Source organism: Chenopodium quinoa, unplaced genomic scaffold, assembly GCF_001683475.1.
Source record: "Chenopodium quinoa cultivar QQ74 unplaced genomic scaffold, ASM168347v1, whole genome shotgun sequence".
Classification (NCBI taxonomy): Eukaryota; Viridiplantae; Streptophyta; class Magnoliopsida; order Caryophyllales; family Amaranthaceae; genus Chenopodium; species Chenopodium quinoa.
Window position 1 is genome coordinate 3,180,958 of NW_018744469.1, and position 11,883 is coordinate 3,192,840.

The following is an 11,883-nucleotide window of genomic DNA, read 5'->3' on the forward strand; positions in this document are numbered from 1 at the left end:
GTGGGTGGTGGTCGACGGTGGTGGAAAGGTTGGGGCTGGTGGTGGAGGTGGTTGAAGTGTTGTTGGGGGTAGTCGGACTGTTTTGAAGTGCATAACGGTGGTTGAAAGTGGCGGAAGGTGGTGGTCGACGGTGGGGGTTGGTGGTGGGGGTGGTGGTTGACTATGGTGGCTTAATCAAGGCAGGGGTGGTGTGCTGGGGCAGAAATTAGAGAACAAAGGCTGCTGGCAGCTGGTGCTGCAAACCAGCAGAGAAACGCTGTTTCAGACAGCGTTTTATGTTGTACATAAGACGCTGTCTTAGACAGAGTTTTATGTGTTTATTATTTTTTTTTTCTTTTTATTTTTAAAAAACAGAAATTATAAATTTTTTTTAAAAAAAGTCAACATCTAAAATCGCTTTTAGGTTGAATTATTTTTTTTTTCAAAAAAACTCGGGCATAAAACGCTGTCCGAGGCAACGTTTTACCCTAGAAGCTTAGTTTGGTAAATACTTTTGCCACACAACTATTTTGGTATTTATTTTGTCAATTGGACTTAGTTTGGAGAAAAGTTCACTACCAAATGTAATATTTTTTTGTGTTTAAAAATCCACAAGAGGAGCTCTAACCACTTGAATTATTCCTCAATCGCTACTTTACTCCGTATTCATACACCGAAGGCATGGCTGAACAGGTAAGCGGAGGTAACTTGTTCCCAACTCCGGCTTTGAAGATCTCCTTATGAAACCATTCATTCTTCAAATCCCAAAAAATTGACCTTCAAATTCGATGAAACATCCACACATCTACCACACCATCACAACCAATAAAAAATGGCGAATCTCAATCTTCTTCCTCTCCATTTTCTTTCTCTTACTCATCTCTTCTCTTGCTCTTCTTCGACGCAAATCATCTTCAACTGCCACTTCTCAATCATCACACCATTACAACTCAAGAGATTTCTCTGAATCAAGGCTTCCACAAATCCCGAGGTTCGCTTACTTGATATCAGCGACCAGAGGCGAAGCTCCGCAAGTCAAGCGATTGCTTCGAGCTTTGTATCATCCCAGAAATTACTACTTAATTCACTTTGATCTCGATGCTTCGGAGGATGAAAGGGTTGAAATTGCTAAGTTTGCGAAATCGGAACCGGTGGTGCGGCAGTATAGGAATGTTTTTGTTGTTGGAAAGGCAGATTTGATCACTTCAAAGGGTCCAACTGCTTCTGCTTCAATGCTTCATGGTGTTGCTATTTTGTTGAGGCAGGCCAAAGATTGGGATTGGTTTGTTAATCTTAATGCTTGGGATTATCCTCTTTTTTCACAGGATGGTAATTTTTTTTTTTTTTTGGCATTTTTGTTGTTGAGCATTTAGTTGCAGTGTTTGATTCAGAAGCTATTAATTATTCTATATTGTTTGGGAAAAGAAATGTCATGTAGGCCCTAATATGTTGAAATTAATTCCACCTGATTTAGGCGGTAAAGGGTTAATAAGTTCATATAAGATATATTGAAGAAAAATAAGTTTGATAAGAGTTAATAAGGGTACTAATTTCAATTTACATCTATTACAAGTTTTGGTAAGTTTTGATGGGTGAAAATCAGGTAAATATAACCCATCCCTAAATCAATGATGAGCTTAAAAGTGTTTATGCTCCAGAATTGCATTTTTGGATGAGCATGTGTTATTAATGACGACTTGTTTACAAAAAGAATTTTCAAAATTAAATTAAGTTTCAATGGATGTTGGTAAGATGTGTGTATTGGTAGATAATGCTATGTGGACTTACTTGGAAACAGGAAGTCGGAGTGCAGGGGAGAGAGGGGGGGGGGGGATCGAAATTGCATAAGTTGATAATTCAGCAGGGCAATACTAACTCTTGATGATTATACTGACTGTTGAGTAAGCATCTTGTTAACTATTAGGGTACTATGCATCAAATCTTGAAAACTGTAAGAGGGATATAAGAAACATTGTAACTCAACTTACTTGATTTGAAAAGTTGTTTATTTAAATAGGATGGAGAGAGTAAATTACCCATGTCACAAATCTTCAACCGTGTATATAGTAATAATTTCATAGAGTTACACCCATGACCCTATTCATTGTTAGCCATCACTTGATGTATGGATAAATTAGTGTAAAAATTTCTGTAAGCAAATTATATGACCTAAAGAGTAAAGACTGAATGATTGAATGTACTGGTGGTTAAAGATATTTAAAGGTCTTTGAGAAAAAAAAATTGAGTATAAAGTTCATCAACCTAAACAGTAATTTATTCAGATATGAATATGCAGCACAAACATACTATAGCCGTATTGACTCAACTTCGATACGAAGTACTGATCTTACTACCGTAGCACAGATGACATACTAACAAACAATAGTTTTATCCCTTATACTTGTCATATTCATTATTGATTATCAGGCCATTGACAAGCTTTTGGTCCTTAAGAATTTTTTGGAATGCTTTTCGGTGGTACTTCTCTTTCAAGTATACTCTACTGTCCAAATTTTCATTTCTTTCCTATTAGGCTAATTTTAGTTTATTTCAAAATTGAGGGAAGAAATAGGAGAAATAAAGTAGAGAGACAGTGATAAGAAGAGGAGGAAGTGGCTGAATAGCTCCTATTGATATTCAAGACTTTTAAGGCACAAATATAGAAGTGCTTCTAGCGTTTCATCTTTGTACGATGCATTCTAATTCTTTTTATTTATTTATGTATATTTTATTTTCCCCCTTTTATATAAAGCTAATTTGAAGTGTTGTCTTTTTACGCAGATCTTCTGCACATCTTCTCTTACTTGCCTAGAGACTTGAACTTTCTTGAGCACACGAGTGATATTGGTTGGAAAGAGTGAGTATTCTTCTAGCCTCTATTTCATGTCTTTATTAATTCGGAATTATCAGTAAAAGAGAATATTAACAGACGTCCTCTGTATGCAGACATCAAAGAGCAAGACCTATCATCATTGATCCTGGCTTGTATCATGTAAAAAAATCGGGAGTTTTTTGGGCAAAAGAAAAAAGGTCTATGCCTTCTTCGTTCAAATTGTTCACAGGTAAGGCTTTACAACCCCCCCCCCCCCTCCCCCCTCTCTTCTTTTATTTTGTCATACATGTCATGTCTTGACCTAACTGGCTAACTATTAGTGTTGTATCCTGAAACTTAAACTATGTGTGTTAGCCTTTGCGTGTGTGCATTTTCGATGCCTACGTGGCTACGTGCTTGTGTGTTTGTGTAATTGTACTTGTATGCATGTGTGTGTATGTGTGCTGTCCTTACACCTTAGAATTTGAGCTGAAAATTAGGCATTTGTTCTTTCCAAGCCTTTTTTTTGTCAATATAAACTATCCCCTTTTTAACTGGTTTTGTCTTGACGGTTTATTAGAATCACAAAACCTGTTTCTATTTTCTGGTGGTTATCATAAACTTTCAAGATCATTTGATTAATAGCTTCTTATGTTTTTAGTTATTGAAAAAGTTATGTAATATATTCATCATGGGCTCATTTCCTTCTTCCTTCATTTGGTTTTGATTGCTGATGGTTAACATCATTATACTAACTTGTTTACTTTTATAACAATATGTAAGAAAACATAATTAGTTTACACCTTTTAATAAGGCTCCCAATAGGAATTAAAAGACAACTGAAAAAGAACCAATATAAAAGCAAAATCTCTTATAATATATCCCAAGTTACTTTTAATACGGCTATTCTATGACTGATAAATATTGGTATGTATGTAATAACACATCCAAGAACAAAGACATTTAACTAACTATGTTTTGTGTCTGGGCGATGCTCGAGTTGTTGATAATATTTTAAGATAAACTTTTTGGCTTGAATGCTATCACATCACATACGGGGTACCCTTATCTTATGATTACCTCAATTACAACTTTATCATTTTGTTTCAGTTACTCTGTTAATTATTGATTACAAATTGATTAGTACTCATCTCTGTAGTTCCTAATATTCTTCCTTCTAAATATCTCCATTGTTGGAGGGATCATTTTCTTAAAATTTAATCTCTCCGTTTCTCTCCCCTCTGATTCCCTTCATCCCTAATTTGTTATCCAAATTAAAGATACTCCCTCCCTCCATTTCCCTTCTTTTCCTTTCCCTTTCCCTCCATTTCCTTTAATCCAAACATAGGTGATGGGGTCTAGCACACAAGTGTACACAAAATGAGTTTATGGGAATTTAAGGAAGGGGATCTAGTGTTCAATAACTTAATTTAAGTCTCTATAGAGGATCCAAACTAGATTATCGGGATAAACAATCAATAGAGCATAAAATCAAATTTCCACCTTGAATTCATTTTACAAATCTTATCAATTAATCATACAAGATATACATCATATAAACACACTCTCTTGCACACTTTATTTAACTTGAGATGCTCCACCAATTTCAATAAACTAAAAGCTGCTATTCAATCCATAAAAGAGCTTAATCCTCTACCAAGGATCCAAACTAGATTGTCGTGCTAAACAATTGATACAACAAAAAACCAAATCTCCACCTTGAATTCCTTTTACAAATCTATCAATAAATCATAAAAGATACACACTCTATTTAACTTGAGATGCTCTACCAATTTTAATACACTAAAAGCTGCTGTTTAATCTATACAAGAGCTTATCAACTAGATTGAAAAAAACAAAACATATATGGATGAGGCCTTCATCAATACAATCAATTGAAAAAAAAAACCCCTAGAATTATGTAAACAGTTTAATTCTTCCCTTAAACCCCCTAATTTATTACTAATATGCTTGGTTGGGTATCGCCCAATTCTACCTAAGAATCTACTTACTAATGTTAAAATTCACTTTAATAGTATGATTCAAAATTTTCTTGGACTAGGCATTGTTAAGCAAATTAAGGCTCAAATACTCACTGTGATGAATATCAAAGCTAACACATACAATTACTTCTAATAGCTATGGATGAATTAAATCGAAAGAAATCACGAGATGAAAAAACTATATCATCTTGCTTTAAATAAATTATCACTAATGCAGCATAATGTTAAGTATTCAGCATTAAGTAATCTAGATTAAGGTTAAACTAATACTAAGAAAATTGCATGTTTTTGGATTTTAAAATCGGTAGGAAAGCGATAAAAAGAGGATGGATGAAAGAAAGTTAATAAGATGCTTCATTGATTAGTAAATATGTAAATTATCCCAATATTCCTCTCTGAGAGTAATGCTAAGTTAAGAAATGAAAATAAGCTTTATACCCCACTTTAATTACAATTTAGAATAGGTCAAACACCTCAAAAGGATGAATACGCATTCAAGTTTCTATAAACAATGTACCAAAACTTATTTAGGGGTTTAGAGATCATATCAAAAGTTCATAAAACACACATAATACTTGACTGCTTGGGAAACACTACACAAAAGTGAATCTTTGCATGTATGATTTATTTTACTTCGTATTTTTTTCATTCCACGATGGCTGCTGATAAGCATACTTAACCTGAGATGCTGCTCATGCAGTATTGTGACATTACAGCGGTTGCAACTGCACCCACGATTTTTTTGCTATGCCCTAAATACAGAAGACTCTAAAGTAACTGAAGGACATAATTTAGATGTTATAGATCAAGCTAGAATGCTAGATAGCTAAAGACTTAAGTAGAAGACCGAAACAAGGTCAGCGCAGAAGTTAATTTGGAGACAAAAAACTTACATGTGGTTGGGATTTTTCTTGCTGCTCTTAAGGTCATCTAACCCAGCTAAACAATTTTGCATATGGAAATTCTTTTATTGCAGCTTAGATGAGGAGAAAAGACTGTAAAAATGACTTAAGACTCCAATGCTGCTGCACCCTTAGAACAGGAGGGGGTGTTTTGGATTTGAGCTGTAGTTAACAACCCCATTATGGCTCTTTGGTTATTTATCTAGTTTATCAAAACTAATAGAGACTAATTTCCACAATTGCTCTCACTAATTCACTAAAGGGTACAATCGTGACAAAAAAGGTATGATCTCACAACTGGTCAAAATCAGTAACATTAATAACATAGTTAGGTTTAAGCTGTGACTGAAAGGGTGTTTAGGTCAACTAATCGTGCTTATAGACAGCTAATGGCTATAATAATGCTTAACTAGTTAACGAGTATTTCATTAAATATTTCTTTTGATTTGATGAAGTTTTAAGCCTTAGAAATCAAGTTTGACCTGACAGCTGTACTGCGAAACAATTTGGTTAAATGAACTTAATTTTGTGTAAAAGTTGGTTCTATAGTTTGTTATCCAGGTTATCTTAGATCATAGGTAACTGCTGTAAGTAAGGTCCATTTCATAAGAGTCTCTTGGGTTTCCTTCAATTAGAAGCTTTATAGATTGGCCAACTCAAAATAATCTCCAATGAATGAGCTAACATGCTAATATAATTCAAACTAGACATCAAGGGGCTCCCTACGGTCATTTAAGTATTTGTTAAAAAGCTTCTAGTGTTATAAATTGCTGCTTGCATTTGTTCAAGTGCTAGCACCTTGCCTTGTTTGGCTCTCCCACCTAAATTTACCCTTAGGGAATAAAGTTGGCTACTTGATTTTAGATTTGATGTGAAAAAGAAGAACACATATCTATTTTTGATGATTTTTGTAGTTTTTGAGGGCAAAGAAAATTAAAGATATGATCTTGGATCAAGATTTAAGGAAACAAGCTAAAATAATCAAACAAAAAGTAAGATTATCTAGCAAAATAACTTGATCACTTGTCACAAGGTCTGGAGAAACAAGGGTTTCAATCTAATTAATCACAAAGTTTGATAAAGATTGAGGTTTTACCACAAAGGAGAGATCACCAAGAATTCAATAAGGAGAAAAACTCTCATATTTTTTATATTCTAAACAAGTCTCCGTTTTACATCATAAAAGATCTCCTTTTATAAGAAGACACTAGTACATGAAATAAAACCCTAAACCTCATTAAATCTAAACCATACAAAATAAAAGGCTAGGATTAATTACAAGATCATAACTAAAAAAAACAAACAAACTAAGTTGCATCCCGTATACGAAGAAAATTATCCAAATAATTCAAATTGAGCCCAAATTTTTCCCATCTTCATCAAGTCAACATTAGTCGAATACGGCCCAAAAGTAGCGTCGATTCTCTCGCATCAAAAAGCTAGGATTAAGGTGTAATCACAAAGATTACAATGTAACAATCACAAAGAAAGCAAATAATCAATAAGATTGAGAGAAAATCTCATTGATTTCAAAATTAAGCATAGGTTTATCTTCTGTTGTTGCTTTGAAATTGTTGTTGATTGATTTTCCCCTCTTTTCTTGGTTGTTTCATATTAAGATTCATCATCTTCTTAAGGTTCTCAATATAGCTTTTACATGTGTGTATTCCATTCTCTTGAGTTGGTGTCCGTCCATTATTGGGAGCTCTTATAAAAAGAAAGCAAATTGCAATAAAAAGACAAAATAGACCTTCCTATTACATAAGATAACGGAGAGTTAATGTATGACAAATTTACATATTTATAAGATATTAATACTATAAATGAATAACAATGAGAAGGGCAAGACTTGTGAGAAGTTTCTACAAGTGTACAACAATCTAGGGCTAGTCAAGTGCTTGTTTGGTTGGATATAGGAAGAAATAATTCCCATTGACGTTCGATACAACAATAACAAAGCCTTAGTCCTGAGATGATTTGGGTTTGGCTAACATGAATCGTTATGAGGAACCGTTTGAAAAGGAACAAGAGCATAATAAGACAATTAATTGAATAAAAGTTTGAAAAAAAGGAAAGGAAAAGGAAAAGGATAAGGTGTGTAATTGACAAGGGAAAATTATGTCAACTTAGACCAACACTAGGAAAGTGGCGAGTAAGAGGTTGATCCACGAGGAAAGGGAAGCCTTTTGCAAATGATTGAAGACAAAGCTATTTCGAAATCGAGATTGAGAGATTTGAACTAAACTAAATCAAGTAGCAACAAGCAAGAACGAAATTTAATCAATCAATAAAAGACACTAGGGATTTGAGATCCATATGTAATCATGGTCAATCAAGCAAAGTGTGGGAAACAAGTGATTTAAGCATAGCAAAGACTAGTAGTAGGAGTAGTTAGGAGCATTCAATCAATCATCCTCATATTATCTAACCTAGATCCCTCTAAAGCAAGGCAATAAGAAGAAACATGATCAAATTCTCAACCAATTATGATGAACACAACATCAATTCCCATGTCAATTGAATTCAATCATGCAAGCATGCTAACATCAAGGGAGGCCAATCCAATCAATATAAGCACAAAGCAAATCTTATCTAATCACTTGGATTACCATACGAAATCACTCAAACTTCCCAAATCAAGCTCACATTGATCTATTAAACATGTTTCACCCTAATCCCTAGCAAAGAATGTACTAAATTTTACTACTAACTTAACCAAAATCATCATCAACATTGAATTGAATTAAAGGATTGAATCAACTAATTATAGCAATGAAAATCACCTAACAAGATCATCAAATAACAAAATTAAATGCTTTAAATGAAGGCAAGTAACCCACTTGGGCGCGCTCTTGATTAACATTTGCGCCCCCGTGAAATGTTGGGTACGGAAACGCAGACCAAGGATTGCGCACCCCTGCTCGAGACCTGTGCGCCAGTGCAGCTAGGCAGGGGAGCTCGGATAGCTTAAGATGCCATGGCACGGGGGACCATTTTTCCCAAAACAAGAACTCAATCCATGAACCTAGGGCAAGTTGATAAATCATGCCCTAGGTTGTTGCGGTCTTGCCTGGGTACTTTGCTTTGCCTCCAACATTTCCTTGCTCGTGCTCTAGCTTCCCAAACCTAATCACATTGGCTTTTAAAGCTAATATCAAGCTTCCTCCTTCATCCTTGAATCTCGAGAAAGCTCCGACAGCTACAAACAAGGTAAGAAAACAGGAAAGCAAGAATAACAAAGAAATGCGTAAGAGGAATTAGAAAACTATTTCAAACACACATTTCTCTAAATTATCACACATTCACATAAAGCAAGCATTATTGCCTAAAAACGCAATAAAATAAGCTAGAAATTACCAAAAACTAAAGAAAAATACTACCCCAGGAGTGCCATAAACGACACTCATCAGTAGCGTGAGAAATAGAAATAGTATACAAATCAAATTTAAGAGAGGTTTACAATAGTGGTAAGGGGATACAATCTCATTAACATTCAATGCACATGAATCGCGTGATAAGGAACCATCCCTTAACATTTAGAGCATATTTGGTAAGAGTATTTTTAGGGTTGGAAAGCGATTCAATTAAATCATTACCGTTACCAAATGTTTGGTTAGAAGGCTTGAATAACAATTACCGTTACCTATGGGTAATGATTTCCACCCATTTTTTACCGCTTTACAGCTAAGGTAACAATTACCCTTACCCTTCTCAAACAAAAATAAAGAGATTTGGGTTTAGGTGATTCCTTTTCATGTTTAAGCTACACAAATAAAAAGGTAACTGTGAATTGAATTTTTCCTTCTCCTTATTTAATTTTTTTCTTCTAATCACTCCATTTCCAATATTCATATCAAGCGCCCCCTCAATGCAGATTAAATTCATTTTCTTAGGAAACGCCAAGATTTGCTTAGTTGTATGTAGGAATTTCTAATTCCAATGGGAATTGCCACTGGGGGATGGCTAGATGCCTATAGGTGACTTTTTCCATCAAGCTTTGTCAAAGAATAAAAATATCTTTGAATACAAGTATTTTTAACAACTTATGGCAGATTTTGGGGTTTATTTTGTTTACAGGCAACATCCACGTCAGTTGCACGGTTGCACCCTCATTCTTTATGCTATTTTTAATTAGTTGACTAGCTCAATTTTGACACTTAATGTTCATTATATTTATAGTTGTTTGTTACTAGTGTTACTACTTGGTATCATTGCCTTAGAGATCATATAAAATACCTTAAATTAAAATGAACATGCTATAAGTTGTCGTACATACCTTTTGAAATATCACGCACATCACTTGCTAAGAAAAAAGTAATCGTGTAACAGAATCCTGGATGTGTTGGTTGCATAAGACATTATGCGTGTTGCCTTAATTGAGTTCTAACTTTGTTATTGTCATACTATGTCAATGTTACTATCCACATGCTCTTCTTTGTTATAATTTCTAGCAGAATCGAACTCAAAAGCAACTTACAATCTAAAAACTTCGCTTTAGCGACTCACATTATTTTTTTCTTGCCAGTTGATGTATTTGTTGTCTTTTCTAATAAACTACTTTACTAAGTGAAACAATTTAGGGGCCATACTCTGCCTTGAGCCTGTTATAATATGCATTCCTACCATATGCTTGTGCATTGGCCGTATAATATTCTGATGCTTTGGTTTTCATTGACAGGGTCTGAGTGGGTGGTGCTGACTAAATCGTTTGTTGAATTTTGTATATGGGGATGGGATAATGTTCCTAGGACACTACTCATGTATTACACAAATTTTTTATCCTCTTCTGAGGGCTACTTTCACACTGTGGTCTGTAACCATAAAAATTATCAGAATACTACTGTAAACCATGACCTTCGGTATATGAAGTGGGACAATCCTCCGAATCAGCAACCTGTCAACTTGACCCAGGAGTATTTCAATGATATGGTACAGAGTGGTGCTCCTTTTGCACATAGATTTTCTATGAATGACCCTGTTCTTGAGCAGATTGATCGGGAACTTTTAAGGAGAACAGATGGCTACTTTGCCCCCGGGGGATGGTGCCTGGGAAATTCTGTTCCAGAAAAGGATCCATGTGCTCGTTTTGGGAATTCAGATGCTATAAAACCTAGTATAAATACCAGAAGGCTTGAGAAGCTTGTTCTTCAGCTCCTTGATTCAGAAAAGTTTAGGTCTAAACAATGCAGGTAGCTGTCATAGTATGATGCCCTGTTAGTCGATTATTGTCACTGACAACTCAAAATCATAATATCCAAATATCTACGGAGTAGTTGACTAGTTGGCATGCGTCTTCCTTAAAATTGTGCATAATGTGAATCATCAATGAATATTTAACATAATATATGCTCTTATTTTTGTAAAAGATTAAGCATAGATATACTTCAGTTTGTATTATCATTTTTAGCATAATGTGTTCAGCGCATTTTTTGTGCGGCTTGCCAAAATTTGGGATAATTCTGATAACATTAAGAGTGCATTCTATTAACTTGATTTTCAATTATTTGAACTTAACTAAACTTATCTAATCTTAGTTTAGTTGTAATTTGAATTGGATAACCCTTATTAGAGATAACCCATATTTTTTATGAACTGAACTTATTTAAACTTATCTTAACATAACTGTGTTGGGTTTTGTAGTGTCCAACACTATACAGAATGAAACCCTTCTAAAATCCGCTCACAAATTAAAGTAACTAAACATGCATATTAATTAACAATCATATAATTAATTAGCAAAGAGAGAGAGAAAGACAATTATACCCTTGATGAGTGCTTTGCTCCTTTTAGAGCTTGAACTTGAAAGCGTAGAGCTTTGTAAATGCGCAAGCCTCCAACGCCTCTCACCCTCGAGACCTGCAAAATGGCCCCTACCCCGAAGCTTAGTCGGGGCTAGACCAAAATAATACTAGAGTATTACGAACTTAAAGGTTTTCTCACCTATTGGGAGATGCCTAATTGAGTTCAACTCAAGTGAATAATCCCAACTTTTAAAGTTGGTATTTATAGGCAAAGGCTCCCAAAAACTTCAATCATCTTTCCATGTGGGAGAAATGATAGAGTGAAAAAAGTAAGCAATTAATTTAATTCCAAATTAAATTAAATTAACTATGCAATAATCAAATGACAAGTGTCAACATGAGGGAGGGAGTATGTAAGGACCACAAACACATCCCTGGAGAGCAGA

The 11,883-nt window shown here is 34.7% G+C and overlaps 1 protein-coding gene across 1 annotated transcript; it reads left to right on the forward strand.

The window, feature by feature from the left end:
- The first annotated feature begins 645 nt into the window (after positions 1–645).
- Positions 646–11,059, forward strand: LOC110697574 (beta-glucuronosyltransferase GlcAT14C). Its single transcript, XM_021874946.1, has 4 exons — positions 646–1,308; positions 2,761–2,836; positions 2,926–3,041; positions 10,375–11,059. Exons 1-4 carry the CDS (start codon positions 768–770, stop codon positions 10,887–10,889), a joined length of 1,248 nt encoding a protein of 415 aa, XP_021730638.1. The 5' UTR covers positions 646–767; the 3' UTR covers positions 10,890–11,059.
- The last annotated feature ends 824 nt before the right edge of the window (positions 11,060–11,883 follow it).

Excerpts from the sequence above, each read along its gene's own strand:
- LOC110697574 (XM_021874946.1), top strand. The coding sequence starts at position 768 with ATGAAACATCCACACATCTACCACACCATCACAACCAATAAAAAATGG. Across the intron at positions 1,309-2,760 it reads TCCTCTTTTTTCACAGGATG|ATCTTCTGCACATCTTCTCT; the intron begins GTAATTTTTTTT and ends CTTTTTACGCAG. Across the intron at positions 3,042-10,374 it reads TTCGTTCAAATTGTTCACAG|GGTCTGAGTGGGTGGTGCTG; the intron begins GTAAGGCTTTAC and ends TTTCATTGACAG.